The sequence below is a fragment of the Salvelinus namaycush genome, chromosome 3 (genome assembly GCF_016432855.1).
Source record: "Salvelinus namaycush isolate Seneca chromosome 3, SaNama_1.0, whole genome shotgun sequence".
Taxonomy (NCBI): domain Eukaryota; kingdom Metazoa; phylum Chordata; class Actinopteri; order Salmoniformes; family Salmonidae; genus Salvelinus; species Salvelinus namaycush.
Window position 1 is genome coordinate 34,682,513 of NC_052309.1, and position 26,396 is coordinate 34,708,908.

Consider the following 26,396-nt stretch of genomic DNA (forward strand, 5'->3'; position numbering starts at 1 on the left):
AGCTCTACAGACAATTCCTACAACCTCATGGCTTGGTTTTTGTTCTGACATACACTGTCAACTGTAGGACCTTATATAGACAGGTGTGCCTTTCCAAATCATGTCCAATCAATTGAATTTACCACAGGTGGACTCCAATCATGTTGTAGAAACATCTCAAGGATGATCAATGGAAACAGGAAGCACCTGGGCTCAATTTTGAGTCTCATCACAAAAGGTCTGAATACCTATGTAAATAAGGTTTGCAGAACATTTGCACATATTTATTTTAAGAATAATGGGTAAATGTTGCACAATCCAGATGTGAAAAACTCTTAGAGACTTACACAGAAAGTCTCACAACTGTACCAAAGGTGCCTGTACCAAATCGCTACCAAAGGTGCTTCTACAAAGTATTGACTCAGGTGTGTGAATACTTATGTAAATTAGATATTTCTGTATTTCATTTTCAATACATTTGAAAACCTTTTTTTTTTTAAAGTTCATTTCGTCATTATGGGATATTGTGTGTAGATGGTTGAGAGAAAAAAAACTATTGAATACAGTTTGAAATCAGGCTGTAACACAACTAAATGTGGAATAAGTCATGGGGTATGAATACTTTCATATGCGTGTGTCTGCGTTCATGCCCATGTGTGTGCATACATCCACCTACAGTGGTTCCTGAATGAACAGTGGTTCCTCAATTAAACGTTTTGAGATGATGCTGCGGGACTTAAAGGTAATTTGTGGTTTAGTACGTTACCCTGCATCACTGCTTCATTGCTCCAGACCACTGCAAGAGGGAGTTAGAGTGTTATTATGCTTTTGGGTCCAGTGTAAAATGTTGGTCTCAAGGCGCTAAGCTATCTCTCACCGAAGGAATGGGAGATATAAACCAAATAGAAACGTATAATTGTCCACGACTTCACAATTGAATTTGAATAAACTGAATGATGAGGATGAAGAGGAAGAGGGTGATTAAATTTAGAACAATAGTGTAAGAATTGCTATTCCTCTGTCCCGCACGCACACCCCAAAAAATACACATATTTTTTTGTTTCTACTTCGTCAGAAGAAGCTGTAACTGGACTGTGGCATATTACATACTAAAACTGTTACACTAAGGTTTTTATTCTAAGTGAAATTAAAATGTTAATATATATTCCATGATATTCTTAAAATATATGTGTTGACTGAATATAGGCAGCAAGTGATGTCTGCTAAATAAACAAGTTGATGGCGCAGTCATATAGCCCCGGCTACTAGGCACAGATAAAATACAACTCAAAAAAAGGTTTCACATATTTTCAAGACCTAATCTATTTAATTTATTTGTTTTATTTATTACATTTACTTGTGGAATGTTACCGAACAGATAACAACAATAGAAAGAAGCGTCTGGTGGAGCATGGAGTGAAAGGGCATTGTACTGTAAGTACGCCACAACGCTGTGGGCCAGGTGGAAATAGTTTAGCAGCCTTTCCAATAAATTTGAATACAAAAGATGCCACCCACCCTTGATGTCAATGTCAGATTTTTCTTTTCGTTGAATCTCCATTAGGATATTGGTTAGGCTACAATTAGGCTGTGGAAATGTTAGGATTATTTTACTCTTCACTCACAGTCGCTTCGTAGCCTGTGTGTGTGTCCCAGTGTGTGATCTGATTGATGGCCACTGAGAGCAGGGAGAGCCTCTGTCCTTGCCCACCGATTAAATTCTCCCCGGCTGCTGTCCTTGTATTGAAATGAAAATATTTTCTAGCTTTTATTCTCTGTCTGGAGTATTGGGCTTAAGCACAGAGAGGGACTCATCCATCAGCCAGGGGTGTGTGTGAACTTGTCCGTCAGGTCTCCCCCACAGTCATCTGTCTGTGTCCACCTCCTGACACCACCGTCACACACACATACCTACTCGCATACATACTGTACACGCACACACACCACATACAGTACGCTCTCTCTGTTGCCTTTCTAACTCACTCTCAAACTCTCCTTGTTCCCAGTCTCAATTTCTATGCAAAAAAACTGTCCCAGGAGCCGTTATCTGATTGGTTAAGGTTTGGTTAAGGTTTGGACTGGGTCAGGAAGAGCTGATCCAAGTCTGCTTTCAGAACTGAAAGAAACCGATGCCTCTTACCCAGACTCTTTAAAACTAGCCTAAAATACATCTTTATCAAACGCAATAAATAATTTCAGCTAGATTCAATAAACCGTCTCATTTCGATACAACATTAAAAGGACTAGTGCAAGACTTAGCAACACCATTGAAATCAAAGGCCTGTGGCCTCCACTAATTTCTCATTAGCCAAAGCGTGATAACGTATGTGCTAGGGTGATGGGGTTTATGGGTAACACCGCCATCCCGTCTGAGCTAGTGAGTCCCGACTGGTCGGAGCTGGAGTTAGCGACCACAGGGATTCTAATTATGACTAGCTAATTAAAGAGCGGGCGCTAGGGAAGTGATGACTGCTAAAAGACATCCAGGAAGACCCAAGGACATTGTTGTTGCCAGCCACCGTGTTGGTGTTGTTATTGTCCCCAGGTTGATGTGAATAAAGCTACTGGCTAATCAAATTTGGGGCCTCTTTTGCATCGCTGACCCGAGGTAGATCAGTTAAAATGGCACTGGGGTTTTTAACGAAGATGATGAGCTTTTTTTATGTAAAGACTTTGTGGCTTTTCAAACTAGGTTAGGAGGCAATGAAGAAAGTGTTTGAAGTGTTGGTAAAGATAAGAAAGAGAACTCTTTTCGTTCTATATCCAAGCCTCTTTTGAACTTGCGAGCTCTTTTCTCGACCGTTGCTGTTTTGTCTGGCCGGTCACCTCGGGGAGTCTTCCAGCGAGACAGTGAGATTACTATCCCAGAATGCTGCACTGCCCAGTGTGTCAGGGTAGATCTGGAGTCGTCATGGCAGCTCTCTGCTGAGCAACACACAGCGACCCGCTCCACATGACGACGAGCGGACGCGACATGAGCTTAGCCAGCCTGGTGTGTGTGTGTGTGTGTGTGTGTGTGTGTGTGTGTGTGTGTGTGTGTGTGTGTGTGTGTGTGTGTGTGTGTGTGTGTGTGTGTGTGTGTGTGTGTGTGTGTGTGTGTGTGTGTGTGTGTGTGTGTGTGTGTGTGTGTTACACTCGTCCTGTGTAAACACATATCATAGCCGCGATAAAGACTGACAGTGAGTGGTTTTTGGACTTTGGCTAAACCGGACTTAATTTACCCATCTTAGAAAAAGACCATACACTGCACCACCAATCCACAGTGTCTGTAGAACCATACATCACACTGATACATCTATAGATACACAACATGGATAAATATTTCCATTCCATCCACATATGCACCACCAGCATGTACGCACTTCATACACTCCGAATCTGGTAAAGGTTGATCTGCTTATAGCGTGCCAGCGCTAGCTTAGCTGACGCCAGCTCATTTGTGGTGATGAAGTGGCACCAGAGGATAGTCAGCCACGCCTCTTAATGAGCATCTAATGTGAGGGAGCGCCATGCCCTGTTTCCAGAGCTGTCACACCTTCTAGATGAGAGGAGGGGAAGCGGCTCGATGACAAACACACACAGGCCAGGGATGAGGGGGAGGCAAGGGGGGAGGGGGGGGATCAGGATGAGGAGGGAGGGCATTGTGGGGGGTTGGCGCTCTCTCTCCCGAGGGCCTCCCGCAGCTGTTGTAATCAATTACAGCATCAGAACACTGATGTATGATAATTACTATGAGCCCCCCCCTCCCTCCTCTACGCTCTCTCCTCCCAGACAGACCCCCCCCCCCTCTACGCTCTCTCCTCCCAGACAGACCCCCTCCCCCTCGCAGACACGCACACACACACATTCATACGCACGCACGCACACCCACTTATAAACACACACACACACACACACACACACAGCCTCTCTGCTGTGCAGGGCTACATCACCCCCCACCTCTTACATATATACACACACATCCCTCTCTGTCGGCACCGGGGCAGAGGCATGATGAATTACATTTACTGGCTGTCCTACATTAAGTACCATTTCTCCATCATTTTCACCACAAATTAGCCACGACAATATATAGATTAAAGAGATGACTTTAGAACCGGAGAGGGAGATCAGGAACGCAGGGAGGGAGAAAGGGAAAGAGAGAGAGAGAGAGAGGGAGGGAGGGAGGGAGAGAAGATCAGAAATTAATGGCTTTTAAAATGGGCCCGTAGATTAGATAGAAATGTAAATGTCAGCTTGCCTGTCTGCTTAATCCAGGGCTGGCCAGAAAATTTCAAAGTACATGATGTTCTTGGGATGGGGTTTAATGGGACACTTGTTAGATATGGAGCAGGGCAAGCAGACAGGGCAGGGGAGGGGAAGGCATTTCCTGGAATAAGAGGAGAAACCCATATACTGATTCGTATTCTGTCACACACACACTCTCCCCAATAGATACAACCACAGACAAACACAATCAAAACACTTAATCGCACACACATTCTCACACACAAACACACACACTCTAAGGCAATCACGGCAGTGGGGCCCAAAGTGTGTTAAAAAAAGTCCCATTTGGTGGAATATGTGACTAGGCAGTGTAATGGGCCAGGCTTTAGAAGCCCATAATGCATCTCTCACAGGACATTGTCCCAATCTGTCTCTGAGCTCTGGCAGAGGGGAGACCACACAGCCCTGTTAAATAGGACAGCCCAGATGGATGGAAGAGAAAGAGATGGAGGGAGAGAAAGAACAGAAAGAGGGAGAGACAGCTCCATTGTTTATTTACTTCATCCAAATGTATTCTCAGGAACGCATATGGAATGTCCTGTAAAATCACTGTGGGAGCGCTGTAAAAGTACCCTCTAAAAGCTGTGAAAAGTGATCAAAAGCTTTTAAAACTAACACAAGGCCATATTGTGTTAGTTTATACCTCATTGTGTGTGTCAGTGTATGCTCTTCACCAATCATATAACGTCCTCACTGCCCTTCATTAGAACACAGCACAGTTTGCCCAGCTATAAGTAGCCCTCCCCAGGGGTGTGTGTGGAAGCTACATACAGAGTACACACCCTCCAGGTGCCTCTGAGTGTGTGTGTGTGTGTAAGGTGAAGTGTTCCCTTCCCCCTCATCTGTCTCTGCTCATCCTTTCCCCTCAGTGCTAACATGCCCTCACTCTGTCAGGAACACAGATAGATTTACTGGGAAGGGAAACATGAAGGCACACTGTTTATACCGGTGCCAGCTTTATCCCGGACACTAAGCAAGGGTCATATGACTACCGTGTTGCATGTTCAATGTTATTTCCAAACGCTTTGTCCGTATATCGGAGTTGAGTGTTACCTCATACAGATATTTGATCTAAAAATGTAGTTTGGGGCGAAATGTAGTGCTGCATATGCAAATGTGTGTATATATATCTAGTGTAGGCATACATTGGTATTTAAATTGGTGCCACAGTACAGTATCTTTGGAACTAAAAGGCTTTGGTTGCAGTTGAACAGGGCCAGTCATGGAGTAATGTGTTTATCTAAAAGCCAGCGAAAGCCGTTTTAGGTATTTTTAGTGTCACTAGTGTCAGAGTTAAAAGCAGCAAGCAGCTGTACGTCCAGATGCAGCTATCTCTCTCTTTCTCTCTCTCCCTCATCCGCTCTACTATCAATCCATCTTCTGGCGTGAAGACAAAACAGAGTGCCCTGTGAGAGAAAGCAGAAAACATTGCTCCCTCCCTCCCTCCCTCCCTCCCTCCCTCCCTCCCTCCCTCCCTCCCTCCCTCCATCCCACCCTCCATCCCACCCTCCCTCCTTCCCCCAGTGCAATGTCCCCCTGGGGGCTACTGGGGTAGTGACATGGCTGGGCTGTGGGTCACTGGCACCATGTCACAGGACAACCTGTCATGTGGAGAACCCCACCCATCCCTAGTCCCTCCCTCCCTCCCCTGTTCCCCTCTCGTCCCCCTCGCGCCACGCTTCCAGATAAAATGTCACCAGTAGGCTTAGCAAGCCGGGCGGGAGATGCGAGCTGACTGCTTCCCTCCTCCACACACCCAGACACACACACACATACTCCCCCCTCAGCTGTTTCCCCAGCATGGCAGGGAGGTAATCACTAGTGACGGCTCCCCTCGGCTGCTCACTTTAGGGCCGCAGCCAGCCGCGCACACACAGAGACACACAGCTCATGCACATACCCTCACACAAATACGCATAACATGCACATGCACACACACCCTCACGCTCACCCCGCACATACGCGTGCTCACCACACAAACACAGCATACACATACCCCACACATGCACACATACACCCTGCCACACAGGGTGGGCAGAGAGAGGGAAGAAGGGAGAATGGAGGAAGAGAGAGAGCGGGAGCTTCATTGGAGCCTCTGACTCATCAAAATAAGTAATTGTTTTCCTAGACTTCAGAAATAATTTTAGCAAACAACTGAAGCCTCCCTCCTGGCATCGGCTGGGGATAACTGATGAGTTGTCCCTCCTGTGCTGTGCTGGCAGCCAGGCACAATGTAGTGTAGGATACCCCTCTCACTGTAGGACTATGTCTGTCTGCTCTATGCGCTACCCTCTCCACAGAGCAGGACAGGAGAAAGTCCTAGTATCGCACACACACACACACATATACAGTTGAAGTCGGAAGTTTACATACACTTAAGTTGGAGTCATTAAAACTCGTTTTTCAACCACTCCACAAATTTCTTGTTAACAAACTATAGTTTTGGCAAGTTGATTGGGACATCTACTTTGTGCATGACACAAGCAATTTTTCCAACAATTGTTTACAGATAGATTATTTCACTTATAATTCACTGTATCACAATTCCAGTGGGTCAGAAGTTTACATACACTAAGTTGACTGTGCCTTTAAACAGCTTGGAAAAATGTTATGGCTTTAGAAGCTTCTGATAGGCTAATTGACATAATTTGAGTCAATTGGAGGTGTACCTGTGGATATATTTCAAGGCCTACCTTCAAACGCAGTGCTTCTTTGCTTGGGAAAATCAAAAGAAATCAGCGAAGACCTCAGAAAGAAATTGAAGACCTCCACAAGTCTGGTTCATCCTTGGGAGCAATTTCCAAACGCCTGAAGGTACCACGTTCATCTGTACAAACAATAGTACGCAAGTATTAACACCATGGGACCACGCAGCCGTCATACCGCTCAGGAAGGAGACTCGTTCTGTTTCCTAGAGATGAACGTACTTTGGTGCGAAAAGTGCAAATCAATCCCAGAACAGCAGCAAAGGACCTTGTGAAGATGCTGGAGGAAACAGGTACAAAAGTATCTATATCCACAGTAAAACGAGTCCTATCTTGACATAACCTGAAAGGCCGCTCAGCAAGGAAGAAGCCACTGCTCCAAAACCGCCATATAAAAGCCAGACTACGGTTTGCAACTGCACATGGGGACAACGATCGTATTTTTTGGAGAAATGTCCTCTGGTCTAATGAAACAAAAATAGAACTGTTTGGCAACAATGACCATTGTTATGTTTGGAGGAAGAAGGGGGAGGCTTGAAACCGAAGAACACCATCCCAACCGTGAAGCACGGGGGTGGCAGCATCATGTTGTGGGGGTGCTTTGCTACAGGAGGTACTGGTGCACTTCACAAAATAGATGGCATTGTGAGGAAGGAAAATGATGTGGATATATTGAAGCAACATCTCAAGACATCAGTCAGGAAGTTAAAGCTTGGTCGCAAATGAGTCTTCCAAATGGACTATGACCCCAAGCATACTTCCAAAGTTGTGGCAAAATGGCTTACCAAAGTTGTGGCAATACCTCAACAAAGTCAAGGTATTGGAGTAGCCATGTCAAAGCCCTGACCTCAATCCTACAGAAAATCTGTTGGCAGAACTGAAAAAGCGTGTGTGAGCAAGGAGGCCTACAAACCTACACCAGCTCTGTCAGGAGGAATGGGCCAAAATTCACCCAACTTATTGTGGGAAGCTTGTGGAAGGCTACCCGAAACGTTTGACCCAAGTTAATCAATTTAAAGGCAATGCTACCAAATACGAATTGAGTGTATGTAAACTTCTGACCCACTGGGAATGTGAAAGAAATAAAATATGAAATAAATCATTCTCTCTACTATTATTCTGACATTTCACATTCTTAAAATAAAGTGTTGATCCTAACTGACCTAAGACAGGGACTTTTTACTAGGATTAAATGTCAGGAATTGGGAAAAACTGAGTTGAAATGTATTTGGCTAAGGTGTATGTAAACTTCCGACTTCAACTGTAGCTACACACACGTCAGGGTACACAACATCCTTCCTTTTTGTAGTCACGGGCCTCGGAGTGCCAAGACGAGCGTGTTGGACATGCTCACATCATCAGCTCTGAAATGTGACAGACAAGTCCATTTTAATTCACGTCAGATGTTTTGTGTTCAAGTTGATTTACTGTAAAGCACGCTGCTTGAGCAGAATCATAAATCTCACTAAGAACGCATACAGCCAACATGTACACACGTATCTGATCTACTGACAGGCGCTTTCCCGTCAATGCAACTCAACGTGCACGTTCCTACTGAGGCGCAGAGGAAGAAAATTGCACATGCAGTGATTTTCTACTCAACTGCTCCACGTTCTCGCTCCCTCCTCTCTCTCTCTCCCCCTCTCTGTTCATATCTGACAGACTGCTGTCTCATGGGGAGAGTTGATTGTCCGTGCAATGGGCCATCACACAGCCATTGGGTAGAGGGAGGGGAGTGGGAGGGGGAGCTGGTGGAGATGACAGAATCACAGCGACAAGTTAGCGCCAATCATTCTGTCTGTGTGTGCATGCTGGAATGACTGCTTGTTTGACGGAGCATTGGAGCAGAGTACATGTAGCCCATAGAGTTAGCTAGAGACTAGCTGATAGACAGAATGAGTACTAATGTTGTAGTGGCACTAATGTAGTTGTTGGAAATACAGTAAAAACCTAATCATACTGAGTTGCTTGTGATTAGAGAATAACTTGGGTCCCAATTCAATCAATTGCAGATTGAGAGTCCCCCCTCCTAAGGGTTTACATTTTGAATATAAATTGGGATTGTTGTGTTTGTTGTGTTGCTATTGAAATGTGCAAATTTTGAGTGTCCCCCAAAAAATTAAGTTGTCTGTTTTTAACTGCCTGTCTCTCTCTGACCGTTGGTTCTTTCTCTCATGTCTCCACAGAAAACACCCCAAAGACCTCAGCCAGCTGCAGCCCGGCCCCGGAGTCCCCCCTCAGCTCAGCCGAGGAGTCCGTGAAGAGCCTTGGGGAGCAGGGGGGAGGAGGAGGGGGATGTGGAGGAGGATCATCCCAGGTCCCCCCCAGGGAGCCCAGCGAGCCCTCTGAGTCCCAGCCCGGAACGCCACTGCCCGTCCCCGGCCACTCAGGTCTCAGCATCCAGGAGATGGTGGCCATGTCCCCAGAGCTGGACACCTATGTCATCACCAAGAAGGTCAAGGAGGTGCTGACCGACAACAACCTCGGTGAGTTGGAGTGGCGTTATCATACCACTCTGGTCTTGTCTTTCAACAGTCACTTCTTCAAGTCTTCTTTTCCAATTGATCAGCACAACAAAGCATTCAGTTCCCCCCCTTCTCCCCCGAGTTGCGCAACTCGCCTTATTCACCTTGTCTGCTACTAATGTGTCTAGCACCCACCTGGGTGATGCCACGGCAGCCATTTTGTGCCAGAGCATTCACCAGTGACCACACATGAGCTATCGCAGTGGAGAGGTGAGGAGCGATTGTTACATTGTGCCAATGCTACTGTGTACTCCTCGCCAAGAAGCACAAAGTCGGGCCTCCCGGGTGGCGCAGTGGTCTAGGGCACTGCATCGCAGTGCTAGCTGCGCCACCAGAGTCTCTGGGTTCGCGCCCAGGCTCTGTCGCAGCCGGCCGCGACCGGGAGGTCCGTGGGGCGACGCACAATTGGGCTAGCGTCGTCCGGGTTAGGGAGGGTTTGGCCGGTAGGGATATTCTTGTCTCATCGCGCTCCAGCGACTCCTGTGGCGGGCCGGGCGCAGTGCGCGCTAACCAAGGGGGCCAGGTGTACGGTGTTTCCTCCGACACATTGGTGCGGCTGGCTTCCGGGTTGGAGGCGCGCTGTGTTAAAGAAGCAGTGCGGCTTGGTTGGGTTGTGCTTCGGAGGACGCGTGGCTTTCGACCTTCGTCTCTCCCGAGCCCGTACGGGAGTTGTAGCGATGGGACAAGATAGGAATTACTAGCGATTGGATACCACGAAAATTGGGGAGAAAAGGGGATAAAAAAAAAAAAAGAAAAAAAAAAAAGAAGCACAAAGTCCTAACAAGCTTTTCTCCCCTCCCACTGATAATAATTTGTTTAGATTAGAGTTGCAACACATTAAAATAATAATGTTGTGCTGCGTTCGGTGCATGTGTCATCATTGTACACAGTTTCTCCGCTCCAGAACGGGGAAATGCTCTTTACCCCACCAGCGTCACACTGGGCTGCCAAGGCAGACAGGATTAAACCAGTTGCCATGTTCCACAAGCTGGCCAGCTAGCTCGTTAGTAGTTCCCTCAGCTAAAATTAACCAGCCCAACTATCAACTCACACAGCAAAGGAACAGAGAGCACAGTTTACACACTGTCCTGGGAGGACCCAAATCTGGAGCTAGCTTCTATCACAGCCTGTGTAGCAGCACTATTGGGATGTGGTCGTGCTTCAAGACTAAGTGTTTCCTGGTTAGCCTCTGAGCCAGTTGGATAACTTGGGTCACTTATCTGTTGAACATTGAGTTACAGTATGGTCGATACTATCAGATGATACTAGGCAGATTAATATTGGGACAAAGCCTGGTTGTCATAGGGCTGCGCTCCACCTCGTTCCCAGACCTCTCAATTAGTCCCACAGAGAAGAGCTCCCTCCATCTGTTCCGTAGACCTAGCCACAGCTCACCTCCTCCTCCTCTCCCCTGTCAGGGCAGTGAGGCGGCCAGGGCCAGTGATGGATGGTGTCATTTAGCAGCTCCCTTCAGCCAAACTCCCATGTCTGTCAACTACTGTAGCACTGCACCCTCTTGGCTGGGTTGTTGTAAAATGCAATGTTTTCACTTCCTCACCTGAATATTTAAAGGTAATACAAATAGTAATGTGTATAGCCTAGTCACTCTTCTACCTTATATAGTTCACTCCTTGATATCGGTAAGGCAATCAACAATGTAGGTATCCATTTTGGTGTGGCACTCTATTGGGTGATTTAGGAGCATGATTTCTTAGCTTTGTAATTCACATGTTTTGAGATTCACACCGACATAGATGATGCACACAGCCAAATCAGATTTTTTTAATAGGACTCGAAGTGGTGCGTGCAAATGTGGCCAATCATTGTGATTTTTGGGCACAAAGGATGCCTCTCGATGAACATGTTTGCGCCTGCTGCTTGTACCCAAATCTAATCTTTTTTTAGTGGCACATTATATTAGCTGGTGGTCAATAATGTATTTTCTTAGGTCCTTTGATTTATGGCGTCGGAATTGTGTGATTTGATTTAGACCTTAATGGTTCATTAAGAATAGATGAACAAGTTCATCCCTTGTACTTGACTTTACTTTCATACACAGGCTGAGCTCCACAGGGCTGCTGTGTGCATCACTGCATCCAATTGCAATAAGAACAGGGCTTGAGGTGTGTGTGTCTGTGTGTAATGTTTCTGTGTGTGTGTGTGTGTGTGTACTATAAGAGAGAATGTGTGTGTTCGGCGCAAAACAAAGCCCTGTCGTAGTCAGTGAGAGAAGGAAATGGTGAAGCAGCCCTTCCATCTCCGTGCAACACACGCACACACACACCCCAAGAGATTCTCTCAGCGGGACTGGCGTCACCTGTTCTGTCTCCCAGCCTCATGCTGTCTACTCATCCACTTCCCTTTAGAGGAACTGCTCCCCAAATCCCAGCGCCTTTCAGTAGCACTTCACATCTCTGCCTCTCTCTCTCACCGCCACGCTGCCTGCCTGCGTTTGTTCAGCTGCCCCAACGCTCAGCTCCCCGGCATGAAACACTGTGAGAAGCACTGTGAAGAGCAACACCACCCTCCCTCCTCGCTGCCAAAGGCATGTTTGAGGGGTCCCCTGGGACATAGTGTGGGGAAATGTAGCTCCGCAGCGCTCTGTGTGAGAGCTCGCCAGCTTTGAAGCCTTTCAAGAACCTGAGGTTCTGCTGTGGTGAATGTTTATGCTGCGAACCGAGAGAGAGGCCTCGGTTGTTGTTATTTATTTATTTATGTGAATCCAGACCTTTTTTTAATGCCTTTAAAACAACTCAGGCACTCAAACGCAAGTCAAAGACTATTTAAACTGTCTCTTCTCTGATTGAAGTCAGCCACAGTTGCAGCAGACTAAACGCTGCCAACTTCTGATGGCAAGTTTTCAATGCCGCCCTGCCCTGTACCTTGGAAACTTAAAGGACATGTAATGTTGATGTGTGTTCGTGCGTGGAATTCAAGTTTATTCCAATAGCAAGCAAAATGAAAAAAAGGTGAGTTGAATGTTGACAATAGCTTTCCAGATAACAGTTTTGTAATGTTACCCGTAATGTTACCCGTATTGTTACCCTAATATTTGAGTGTCCAGTTTTCTGTTAGTTAGGGGAGCATTCTAACTATGTTAGCAAAAACCTTAAGATAACCTTTTTAACGTGTTTTGGTGATAGAGTTAGAACATTCCCTTAAAGTCAACAGAACTTATATACACTGAACAAAAATATAAACTCAACATGTAAAGTGTTGGTCCCATGTTTCATGAGCTGAAATTAAAAATCCCAGAAATGTTGTTTACATCCCTGTTAGTGAGCATTTCTCCTTTGCCAAGATAATCCATCCACCTGACAGATGTGGCATATCAAGAATCTGATTAAACAGCATGATCTTTACACAGGTGCACAATGTGCTGGGGACAATAAAAGGCCACTTTAAAATGTGCAGTTTTGTCACACAACACATACAGCCCTTTAGTGGGGAAAAACAAATTCTGATTTGGTGGGCCTGGCTCCCCAGTGGGTGGGTCTGTGCCCTCCAAGACCCACCCATGGCTTCACCCTTGCCCAGTCATGTGAAATCCATAGATTAGGGCCTAATGAATTTATTTAAAGTGACTGCGTTTATATTTTTGTTCAGTATGGAAAGTGGTTGCAATGTTCTCAGAATACAATATGACATTAAAATATATTGCTAAGAATGTGAGAGTAGGGTGACTCCCCTAGTAGGTATCGAACCCCTAACCACTGTGCCAACAAAGGATGGGCCAGTATATTTAGGCTCTGTCCAGAAGTAACCCCTAACAACTTGATAGGTGTAAGCAATAGTGTAAATGCTTTTTAAAAATAAATCTCAGTTCTGTTAAAAGTACACTCAAGGAAATAATTTATTGATCATAGTGATTCATGAGAGTCATTAAAACAGGTTAATATACCCCACCAACCTTTAAACAACTATACAGAAAGCCCTTCAGTTGTTGAAATGGGCTAAATCAATGATGAGAAGAGTCAGATGAACTTATACATGATATGGTGGCATTATACAGGACAGGGTGGCATTATACAGGACAGGGTGGCATTATACAGGACAGGGTGGCATTATACAGGACAGGGTGGCATTATACAGGACAGGGTGGCATTATACAGGACAGGGTGGCATTATGCAGGACAGGGTGGCATTATGCAGGACAGGGTGGCATTATACAGGACAGGGTGGCATTATACAGGACAGGGTGGCATAGCAGGAAGATCGGAGTGTGAACCTAGAGGTTGTGAGGACATGTTGAATAATAATTACTGTATAAATGAACATGCACAATGTAATCATGTATGTCACATATGGAAGTTGAAAACACTATGTCAAAAGCACTGTGTGTGTGAGTATCCCTAACATTGCCAACAGACAAAGAGCTGTGAATGGATCAGTGGTTCTCAGGGCCTTGTTTGGCTCTGCAAAGGTAACAAGACGTGATGTGTAATAAATGTTTCTTTGGACACATAAATGAACATTTTGTGTTTGGTGGGATATAGTGGAATATTCTCCTAACCCTCAGAAAACACATGGGCCTCCCGAGTGGCGCAGCGATCTAAGGCACTGCATCGCAGGGCTTGAGGTGTCACTACAGACCCGGTTTCGATCCCAGCCTGTGTCACAGCCGGCTGTGACTGGGAGACCCATGAGGCAGCGCACAATTGGCACAGCGTCGTTCGGGTTAGGGGAGGGCTGTCCTTGTCCCATCGCACTCTCGCGACTCCTTGTGGCGGGGCGGGTCGGACACCTGCAAGCTGACTTCGGTCGCCAGTTGTACGGTGTTTCCTCCGACACATTGGTGCTTCTGGGTTAAACTCGCAGTGTGTCAAGAAGCAGTGCGGCTTGGCAGTGTCGTGTTTTGCAGGACGCATGGCTCTCGACCTTCACCTCCCCTCTCAAGTTGCAGCGATGGGACAAGACTGTAACTTCCATTTGGATATCGAAAAGGTGTAAAAGTTTTTAAAAAATCAATAAAATGAAAAACAACTGGACAAATGAATGCTTGTTGTTAACTGGGTCATGCCCTAATTATCCTTTTATAAATGATATCAGGCACTGTTTAAGAGTTGTACGCTCTTCTTACAAATATTGCTCTATCCATACTTCAGGCGACGTGGTCTACTGATTCTAGTTGCCTTCTAGTGAGGGTCCTCTCTGTCCTTCTCTGAGTTGTGAATCTAACCCCCTCCTCTCTTTCTCTTTCTGATCCCCCCCCCCCCCCCCCAGGTCAGCGTCTGTTTGGGGAAACCATCCTGGGTCTGACTCAGGGCTCGGTGTCTGACCTGCTGGCGAGGCCCAAGCCCTGGCACAAGCTCAGCCTGAAGGGACGCGAGCCCTTCGTCCGCATGCAGCTCTGGCTCCAGGACCCGCGCAACGTGGAGAAACTCATGGACATGAAACGCATGGAGAAGAAAGGTACTCCTTTTTTCCTTTCCATCCCTCTGTCCTCCATCTCTCTGTTTCTTTTTACCTCCCTCTCTACCTCACCTCTGTAACCTAGCCCCTTATCCTTTTACACATCTGAATCTAAAATGGTTAAAGCCAATGGCATTTTCCCCGCCTGGCACTCTGAAAGGCAGAATTTGTGCCACGTTGTCCTTGGATGGGATTTAGAGTTAGGCATGAGTCTGTCCTTCATGTCCTATGTCCTTGCTTTCAAGACAGAGACTAGGATAGAGAGAACACTGATGTAGCTACAAGCTAGCTACCTCCATAGGCCATGTTTTTACCCACCAACATCTGTCCCTGCACCCCTCCCTGGGAGTGTACCATCCCTCAAGGCCGCCAGGCAACCGTCCTAAACACTCTGGGGCTTGAAGTAGAGAGAATAAAGTAAAACAAGATGGCAAGAGAGAACGAGATGGAGTGAGAGGACGAGCTAGCGAACAAGGGGGAGGGACAGAGAGGAAGAAGAGCATGGGGGGGGGGGAATTTCTGATTGCTCTTTTTCCTCCTCTAATAGCCCAGATGTGTCCCCGGGCTGCCGAGTCAAACAGCACATGCCCAGTGCTCCTGTTTAAAAAGAAAAGGGGGTGGAGACGTGTGTGTGTGTGTGTGTGTGTGTGTGTGTGTGTGTGTGTGTGTGTGTGTGTGTGTGTGTGTGTGTGTGTGTGTGTGTGTGTGTGTGTGTGTGTGTGTGTGTGTGTGTGTGTGTGTGTGTGTGTGTGTGTGTGTGTGTGTGTGTGTGTGTGTGTCGGAGGGGTGGGGGATATGTGTTTCTCAGCGCTGTCGAGATCAATCTGGGCACGAGACGTCAACGCTCTCATCAGACATGACGGGCCCAGTCTCTCCAGGGCCTGCTTATTCAAAATCCAATGCACTCATCAGAGCCCTCTTTTCTCCCCTTCCCGCTCTCCACTCCTCCTCCCCCCCCTCTCTCCATAAGCAAAGTGAACATTCTTGGAGTGATTAGGCCATTAACACTTCTCCCGGGGTAAAAGTGGCATATATTGGTCCTCCGTTGGGGCTGGGGCTGGGGCTGACGCTAGGCTGGTTATGAGTCAAAGCCCAGTCTGGCGAAGTGTGTTGGGTAGCGTTACCGTAGCAAAGCACGGAGGATAACTGCAGGGAGACTCCTCATTAGCCTGCTAACGCTACGGCCTGGATGTTCTTTTCCCTGCCTAACCCCCCGACCAGGCGACAGGGACTTCTGCTCATAACACAGCTATGGCTACGGGGTTTTGCACTCTGTATGCGTGATGATAATGATGTGTGTTTTATATAGTGCTTTTTGTTAGGTCTAAAAGCACTTAAAATTGTATGGTCAAATGTGGTCAAATGATAGGGCGGCTGATATGGATGGTTGTTAAGGCGTAATGGAAGCTCTGTTTCCCCTTAACAGATTATCTTGTATAAACTTAACACTAACCCAGTCCTCTCCTCACTATAACCAATTTGGAGGTTAAAAAAAACAAGGCTGACCTATCAGCACTTAAGTAAACTCGTCATACATCTCAAGCTAAAAGGTAACAGGTTAGCCAATAGCCATTAACCATTATCATGTTGAAGCTAGCATCTTAAATGTACAGTCATGGAGCCTTTTGTTTAGATTATTAAGAGTTGCTGCTATATATATGAAGACGTATCATAAATCATGTTTATATTTTGGTCCATAATGTGACTTATCTGTTACTTCCATGTCACACATGCCATGTGAACATGTTTAAACTATCAAGCAGGTCTCAAGAGGAGTCGAACAGTCAATTTCCTCTTTCAATTGTTCTTTATGGTAGGGAATCTGTCTCCTGAGAATGTGTATGGTAATACTGCCCCCTGGTGGCAATGTTTATCTTTGATTTTGTGACTCTTGTATTAGTGTATTTAGCTACACCTGTGAACCTTATAAAAGATCCCATCCACATTTGTTGAATGCTGTAGTATTTCAGTTGCTGATGGCAGATATCATGTTGTCATGTTGCTTGTGTGAATTTAAAGCCCAGTCAGGCAAGTCTACATGGAGTTTACATGGCATCCTCGTACTATAGTTAACCCTTCCATCTATCTCTGTAGAGGGCTCATATATTTTCAACCCTTTGCCCTCCCGTCTCTCCCCGCCAGCGTACATGAAGCGGCGCCACAGCTCTGTGAGCGAGAGCCAGACGGCGGACAGCGGGGGCCTGTCAGGGGGAGACTTCAGCCAGGGGGGCAGCCCCCAGCATGGCCTCGGCCACCACCTGCACCAGCAGCAGCCTCCCCAGCAGCACCTGAAGAAGGCCCGTGTGGTGCTGGCCCCTGAGGAGAAGGAGGCCCTGAAGAGGGCCTACCAGCAGAAGCCCTACCCCTCGCCCAAGACCATTGAGGAGCTGGCCTCACAGCTCAATCTCAAAACCAGCACCGTCATCAACTGGTTCCACAACTATAGGTGGGTGGAGAGAAACAGGGGGAGAAGGCTGGGAATGGATGCAGACCTGGGTCTAAATAGTTTTTTTTTTTTAATTCAAAATACTTGCTTTTTGCTGTGTCTGTGTCTGTGTCTGACTGAGGGATGTTGGGGTTCCTATGCTCTCTTTCTCTCTGGCCACCAGGTCTCGTATCCGACGGGAGCTTTTCATCGAGGAGATCCAGCGAGGTGAGGGCGGCTCCCCGTCCACCAGGGCGGGCAAGGCCAGTGAGGGCGACAGCTGTGACGGTACTGAGTCAGATGGCACAGTGGAGGGCACACGCCCCGGCCACGAGCACCACCCGGCCTCAGAAGGCGAGGGCGGGTCCGACCACAGAGACGAGGGCACCACGTCAGCCACCGGCAGCAACGCTGCAGGTACCAGCGGCCACCACAAGGGCGGCGCCCTGGACAGCCTGTTCAGCTTCCCCGAGAACACCCATGTTTCCTCTGCGTCTGTGGCCACCACCACTGCTGCCCGCAACCCCCGCGACAGCAGCCTGCGCAAGAAGAAAGCCGCCAACCTCAATAATATCATCCACCGCCTGGAGAAGGCTGCTGGTAAAGACGAGCCCCACGAGTGGGAGTTCTGATACGGTACCCCCTGCTGCTGGGGAGAGTGAGAGTTACTATTTTTCTAGTGCCCTGACTGCACAGTTCCAAGGCCAAGACTGGAGCAGTGCTGCCAGAGAAGAACTGGCATCTTTTACGAGTTTTCATATCAAAGAGGGTTCATAGATTTTTTTCACGAAGCGAAACAACAGCAACAACCTGGCTTTGTTTGGAGATAAAGCACTTAACAGCCCTGCTGGCCACAGGGCCCTAACACCACCGGCCAAAGGTGCGAAAGAGACGAAAGACACACAAAGGAGCGTCACTCCACAGGAGGAAACTGTCACGAGAAGCAATTATGTATTTTATTTGTGTGTGTGTGTGTGTGTGTGTGTGTGTGTGTGTGTGTGTGTGTGTGTGTGTGTGTGTGTGTGTGTGTGTGTGTGTGTGTGTGTGTGTGTGTGTGTGTTTCCCTTTGAGAGATTTATTCACCACCTCAAAGTTTTTCTAACCTTGTTCGCTCAGTGACTTTTCACATCTAGTAGACTAACTGTTACACTGTTTTCCCTTTTTTCTGTTTTCTAAGAGGTTCTTTCTCCTCATAACTCCATTGCAGTTCTTTGGCTATCTGATAGGATCGTCAAACAAAAAAAGAGAATGAAAAGCCAAGCATTTAGAAAATTAGTCTGCAGGAGAGGAGAACCCTTTCCCAAGCAATGTTCCTTTCTGTGCCCCAAAAGTTGCCATGTAATGGCACTGGAACTCTTAATATGCTATGGACTCTATTGAGAAAATAATTAAAATTTTTATCAAATAATTTTTCTCCGCTGAGAAAGAAAAAAAACTTTATAGCAATTTGGTTGCCACTAAGAGATTGCACAGTCGGTCGACTTTAAACAATGCTATTTTAGATTCCTAAATATTTGGGAAGGGTAAAATCTAAAGTGAAATACTCATTATCAGTTGAAAGGAACTTTGAAAAAAAAGTATCACTTTAATTCACAGTTTTTCAACGTACAACATAAAATGCAACGGTCATGTCAGGAAAAAGGAAAAATCTGAAAAACATCTTGTGGTAGCTTACTTTGTGTTCTTTCTCGTGAGTGATCTAGAAGCTCTTTGATAAGTAGTGTACATTTCTTTCATAGCTTTAACTGACTTCCGGGGGACGCCATTTTGGTGGCACCGGGAGCGTTTGTTTAATACACTCCATTTTAGGCCAAAATCAGGTTTGAGAAAAAAAGAAAATAAACAAAAAAGTTGTATACAAGTTCATGGAGAAAAAAAACAATTTCAGTCTAGATATTAAAAATAAAAAAAAGTTGCGAACTTGCTTTTTAACCTATTTTAACCACAAAAACCACACTATTAAGACCTCAGAACCAGGGTGTACAGTAGAGCCGACGGCCGCTGCACTTCACAGCCTGGCCCTCGGATGGGGAGGCTTGCGTTTCATTGGGTGAAAAAGCCAGGAGATGCACAGCTCACTTTACTGTATATTCCAAGCATCTGGCTCTTTTGCTCTCAACTCTTTACCTACGGTTGTGTGTATATATGTACATTGTAAAAAGACAGAAAAGAAAGACAAGAAACCCCAGCTGTTGCGTGTCGGTCCTCACATGCGGTGCACTACGAGTCTGAGGAAGAGATGGACTCTCCTCTGCTTGTGTGTTCCCATACAGAGCTACAAGACTGACCTGGTCATGGTCAACCAGTCACACGTCCCTCCTTTAAAACCCTTTGACATATATTCTCCACAGGCTGCCATGTTGTGTTGCGCAGAGGTCAAGAGGTCAAATGTACGAAACAGTGCCAAGGCTTAGTAGAGATATTTCAAGGTACATTTTTACTAATTGAATAACCAATACCAAAAGTTATATCCAAAGTACTGCCGATGTGACATCCCCCATCCAATTTGGTTGTCTCTTTCAAAGTCAAGCTGATTCTCCCACCAATCTTGATGCGCTCACTCCTTATATTATGACCAGTTTTATGATCAATTCATGACTGTTACGTAGCATCTCCATTCTCCACTGGTCACAACAAGTCCTCTTACCTTCAGCTGTAACTCTTGGCCTGCCCCATGTGAATATATCTCAGAGGTTAAGATCACTTGACACGGGTCAATGGAAGAAAACAAAGACATTAGTTTTATACTTAACCCTCAACCCACCCTCCCTTCTCCAGATATGGTAGAACATTAGACCCCCCCCCCCCCCCCCCGCACACATCGCAACCTCTTCCCTTTTCCCCCTTTCCTCCTCCTATGCCACAAGCTCACAGTGCCTGCCCGCCCACTGCCTCTCCCTGTGTGTTTGAGTGTGTGAGAGCACAAACGCACGTGTACACAAGTAGGCGTGTGTGATTTTATATCCACGTACCGTAAGAAGGGGGTGTGAGGGTGTGAGCGAGGACTAGCTTCCCTGCTCTGCCATACACACCCTTGAGTGTGTGTGTGTCTGTCTGTGTGTTTTATAAGTCTGTGTGGCTTTGATTTGTATTTACCTGCACACACGTAGAGTGCACAACTGCCACCCTTTGTTTCTTCTAAGCTGTTTTCTAAATTATACGGCTTACGGCATAGCAGACTCACAAATACAGTAGGTCCCCTTTATTGCCATATTAAAGACAAGCAGTAGATCACTTCAACATAAAGTTTTTTGGTTTCATGTTTTTGTTATGCTTATTTATAGGTGCTGTATTTTACATTTTAATGTCTTATTTGATTTCTGTTCATTATTGTTGTTGTTATTATTGTATGGAAGGGACTATAAGGGGTCATATAATATTTTTTTTGACTGATAGACTGCCGGCAGTATTGGGTTATACGTACGAGATTTAGTTGTCATACATGTATATTTAGTGATCTTTGAAGACGTTTTGACAGTGTCATTTATGTTGTTTGAGCTGAAATGGGAGAGCAACCCATTATGGCATTATGGTGCATTCACCGTTCATGATTTGGTGCGTCTGTGCATTTCTATTTTCCTCTTTCATTTCAGCAAGCATGATTGAAATCAGGTTGACTTATATTCTATTTTGTACATTTTCCGTGTATTACTGAACCCAGCACAGGACCGAAGTTGTGGTGGGGCTCAAGAACCAGTAGCATCTGAAGGTCTGGAACTGCTGTCCTTTGGCATTACCTCTGAATCTGACACTTATCTTTTAAGATTTCCCAGCTTAATTTGAGATGAATAAAGTGAGGTAGATTTTATCTAAAATAAGCAGTGATCACATCACTATATATGTGCTTAGATCCAGCAAGAGTGTGACTTTGGCATTTCCTGTTTATTGGCCTATAAACTGGGATGCACTGGCTACATTTTGTGAAGCTCTTAGTACTACGTACACCAACTATTTAGAAGATTCATATTTCCTCAATTATTATTTGCTAAATATAGGTTTAGTTCCTTCAGACAAAAAAACTGATCAAATGACATTTTTATACTAACAATAACACAAACAGCTGTGTAAAGCACAAGCACTACTGACCAAAAACCTCTTTAAAAAGGGGGGGAAGGCAACTTTACCTTAAAATATTTAATTGCACGCTCATTAATATTTTCTATGCCGTTCTGACTTTACAATAAGTTTAGTCTTTAAAGAGATTATTGGATACTTTTTTAAATTGTGAGCATTTGGAACACAATTGGGTCCTGAATGGCTGCTGCTCAGCTGCCCCTCCTACAGCGAAGCTGGTGGTGATTGGATCACCTCTGGAGGGGAGCGATGTTAGCACACTGTTAAAAAGCCCTGTGTCCTGCATGGTTCCAAACCACACTCCCTCAAGTGACACACTGCCAGTCTGGCTAAGCCACAGCAGTCCCTATCAGCTGGTTACACTTTTCTACTGAATTTCATTGAAAAAATGTGATCGATTGAACATAAACAAAAAAATCAAGGAGTGTTGATCTTTTGATAAAAGCACAAGTACATCAACAAGTTTAAGCAAAAAATAATGGTATTTATATATAATGGCTTTTGACACGTAAAGCTTAAATTGATCATACCCAAAAACATTACCTTTCAAAAAAGGTATTGATCTTTTAGCACTATTAAAGAGACACCTTAGCACTTAACCGTCTACAAGCCTTTTCCTTCAGTCTATCTTTTCATAGGATTGCCTTTGCCTTAGAGTGATCCAGACCAAAGTGTTGATATTATTTTCAGGATTGCTCATAAACGAATGCAGTAAGCTGGCTCGGTCTCTTGGACTGAAGTCTTGCGCCCATCCCATCGTCATTCTCATGAGACTTTTCATCACCGGTCTCCAAGTCTTGTGCAGGCACCACATGGAAACAAGCAATCATTTTGATTGGTCTCCCACATGCTGCGTCTTCAACGCAGCTTTTGACATCTGTAGCAAAGTTGTTTTGTCTGGAAATACTTCACTGTTGTTGAACAAAGGGGGGCCAGTTCTGTGACTGTCTACAGTCCTGGGCTGGCTCCTCCAGAGGTGATGCCAAGGCAGACTCTTGTAGGCCACAGATTTAGTAGGTCCACAATCAAAAGCCCCCCACGCAGATAGTTGGTATGGCCCTCATTAAGAACGATGCAGGCTTGAGTGTCTGGTAGAGGCACTAATGAAATGGAGTTGATCAACAGTATGTGAGGGTCCCAGAGGGATTTCACTTTGATACTATTACTAACATGTCAAGTTGTGCTGTAATGATGTCAACTGTTCCCAGCTATTGCCCGGTTAGAACAGGCGACATACCTGACAGGCAGTGCTTTTTGATTGGGAGTTGAATTTGTGTGGATTTGTTTTCCTTTATCTGTTTCTCATTTGATGCTAATTGAAAATTTGAACAGGAGTTCTCTCACTTTTCTCCCCAAATTATGTTCTGCTGTCAGTCATTTTGGAAACATTGCATGTATACTGAACAAAAATATAAATGCACATGCAACAATTTCAAAGATTATACTGAGGTACAGTTCATATAAGGAAATCAGTCAATTTAAATAAATGCATTTGGTCCTAATCTATAGATTTTATGACTGGGCATGGGTGCAGCCATGGGTGGGCCTTGGAGGGCATAGGCCCACCCACTTGGCAGCCAGGCCCACCCACTGGGGAGCCAGGCCCAGCCAATCAGAATGAGTTTTTCCCCACAAAAGGGCTTTATTACAGACCGAAATCGTCCTCGACACCCCCACCTCCCCCGCCGAATGTGGAGTTAGTGGGCTGGCGTGGTTACACGTGGTCTGCTGTTGTGAGGCCATATGGACGCACTGCCAAATTCTCTAAAACAACATTGGAGGCAGCTTATGGTAGACAAATTAACATTCTCTGGCAACAGCACTGGTGGACATACCTGCAGTCAGCATGCCAATTGCACGCTCCCTCAAAACTTGAGACATCTATGGCATTGTGTTGTGTGACAACAACTGCACATTTTAAAGTGGCCTTTTATTGTCCCCAGCACAAGGTGCACCTGTGTAATGATCATGCTGTTTAATCAGCTTCTTGATAGGCCGCACCTGTCAGGTGGATGGATTATCTTTGCAAATGAGAAATGCTCACTAACAGGGCTGTAAACAAATTTGTGTACAACATTTGAGAGATAAGCTTTTTGTGCGAATGGAACTTTTCTGGGATTTTTTTATTTCAGCTCATGGGACCAACATATTTCATGTTGTGTTTATATTTTTGTTCTGTGTAGTTTGGTCTTTTGGCCCAGAGGGAAATGTTTTTGATCAACCATCATGAACTTTAATTGGATTTTATTATTCATAGGTCAATGTGTTTTGGATTATTATTTTATCGTGATCATTAAAGGGGGGTTGTGCACTCTGAGGTAATGGAAGTCATTCTGGTTGTAGTAGAATCAAAAGTGCTTGAATTTGTTTTTACCTTTTCCCAGTTTTCAAACCGTCTGAATGTCATTGGTTGTTGTTGATGTATACCACACCTCTTTTCCCTGTAGGTTTGGTTCACATATATGACATTGCTTTGTCAGACTCCAGTATTCAAGGACACAATGCTCCTAGAGGCCACAGTCATGGAAATAATGCTGATTACAGAGGCACAGAACATAGACACGGACTGATATAACACACCAATACATGAGCAATACAACTTCTGAAAGAGGACCAAATCAGGCTTGACTACCTGTCTGTGAGTTATTGTCTATCACATGTCCATGTAAAGATCATATAGAACAGGCTACTCTTATCAGTCACAAGTTAATAAAGTGTTTATGTTGTAGGGAGTCCAAGAGCTAGAGGTCGATCCTCTTTTCTCTGCTCCTGTTCATGTGTATATTTCTGCTTTTGACAGGGAAAGGTTTTCTTTAAGTGTTGGTCAGTTTTGTAGACACAGAGTTGTCTGTAGCTTTCTGAATGAACGGGTAAGATTCTGAGTATCATGAAGAATTAGTGGATGGGATTTCAGTGGAACCCTGGAGGAAGCACCCAAAGCTACACTGGTTTATACAGTACAGAGGGCATTTTGCATGTGTTTGTGCAGTTTTTTTGTGCTACAATTCCCTTCTGTGTTTTCATGTAATTTTTCTGTTGCTAAGAAAAACACAGTTTGTTCCATTCGAGTCCAATGTTTAGTTAAACAGTGTATAATTTGTTGCAGAATCTATATGATTCTTTTGGACGAATTTCAGGAATTTGCCCATTGCAAATATTTTTCTATAGAACTAAAGCAGATTGCTATCAATATTATATACACTGTCATATAAAATTGTACAGATGAAATATATCCTTATAGCAAGTTGTTAAGCATTACTATGGGTTTGTGTTTTGTTATTACTGTCAACATATTGGTAGTTCTCTCTGTAGGGTTTGTGTCCATTAGGTTTTTAATTTTTTCTTTTTATATTAGGACTACGAAAACCTCACACTTCTGTAAGATCGACTACAAGCATTGTTGCAGAAGTTTTGGTCTCATGGTGTTTGTGTATCATTAATTCACATTTCTAATATGACCCTTCAATCATTTCATAACCTTGCGGTATTTGTGAGACAAACTTTAACCTAGTACACATTAAGACCAATGCCTTGATTCTCATAGAAGCATATACAGAATCATATAATGTCATTGTACATCACCACCCCCAATCTATACTTACTTTTATTTATACTATATACACTCCTTTTGCCTTATTGGATCTCCTTATTCAATGTCAAGAGCCACTGGTAGTGACAAAAGATTTTTGACAATGTTTGCCAAAAGTTTGATGAAAATCTGGATTCATTTGCTTTTGATTTGCCTTCCCATTTTTATTGAAGATTTGATTTGAACATGAATACGTTTCATTCTTACTCTCGTATCTTTTTGTTTGTGTTTAGTCTCAGAAGTCAGCCAGGGACAGTAGGCTTATTGTGATTGTGAGGAGTCAGAAGTGGCATGTTAATAGAGTTTAAATGCCAGTGACGTTGGAAATGGAGACTATAAAAATGGTCAACAACAACAGCATTAATCATGTCATATTCAATTTGGATTATGTAAGTAAGGTTCATAATACTCTATGCATTACAGGTCAACCAATGTCCATTGAATCCATCACTCAGTGGTAGTTGACATATAGGTTACAATGAATAACTAACTATATGATACATTTTTACATTGACTAACAGTTGGTTGTGTTCCATGGGTTTTGAACCATTCTCGACCAACTCCAAATGGACAACTCATTTGGCTCCCTATAGTTGACAACCAATATTGTGTTTTTTAAAAGCTGCGTTTTTAGCGCTTTAGTGAAGGAATCATGATAGAACTACATCACCCACAGTCCTTTGCTGCTACCTTGCTGTCTAGTCAAATGAGAATATGTTATGATGGCATTGTCTAAGACCTATATAAGATGGGTGTCCATGGAGTCCCCTCCCTCAGTTCAGATCTGTCTCCATACTCACATTTACATGCTCCCAAAGCCTCAACTGACTATGAATTTAGAACCAGACAAATTGTTTCTAAACTGCTGAAGTCATCAAGTTTGTCTTGGTTTCTCAACTCCAATTCACCTTTGTTTAGCCATGTGCTATATCCGAGTCTAGGATAATTGATTTTAAATGTCGTATAATCTGATTCTCATTGACTAATTTCGTTCAGAACAAAGCTAGCCATACTCGCCAATGGTTCAGGCTCCTCGCCTTTACTATTAATTACCCTACCAGGTTTATAAGCAACCTTTATTTTCAGCTGATGAGTTTGAAACTGGGACTCTACTTTTACCAAGCATTTGGAGTAGTATGAGAGTGTGTACCCACTCTCTCCTTCAAAGTGCCAGAGGTCTCCAACTTTCTTGTGTTTGGTCAGGCTGCCATCTCACTATCAGTTTATCTACTGTAATGTCAAGTTGCTGACTTTCAGTACATTGTATATATTATCTGAATATACATAGGTCATGTTGTTGGTCAAATGTCATTCAATAGCAGAACTTGAGAATGCCTGTTAAAATATACCAGTGTTTCCCAACTCCAGTGATCCAGTACCTCCAACAGTACACATCTTTGTTGTAGTCCTGGACAAGC

The 26,396-nt window shown here is 44.7% G+C and overlaps 1 protein-coding gene across 1 annotated transcript in view; it reads left to right on the top strand.

The window, feature by feature from the left end:
- The window catches only part of LOC120043851 (homeobox protein cut-like 1), a 231,499-nt gene extending 213,202 nt beyond the window's left edge, over positions 1 to 18,297 (top strand). Inside the window, exons 21-24 of the mRNA XM_038988452.1 lie at positions 9,140 to 9,439; positions 14,702 to 14,890; positions 17,033 to 17,336; positions 17,500 to 18,297. Of these exons, the coding sequence (XP_038844380.1) occupies positions 9,140 to 9,439; positions 14,702 to 14,890; positions 17,033 to 17,336; positions 17,500 to 17,947 (1,241 nt within the window). The 3' untranslated portion in view covers positions 17,948 to 18,297. The remainder of the gene's footprint in view (positions 1 to 9,139; positions 9,440 to 14,701; positions 14,891 to 17,032; positions 17,337 to 17,499) is intronic.
- The last annotated feature ends 8,099 nt before the right edge of the window (positions 18,298 to 26,396 follow it).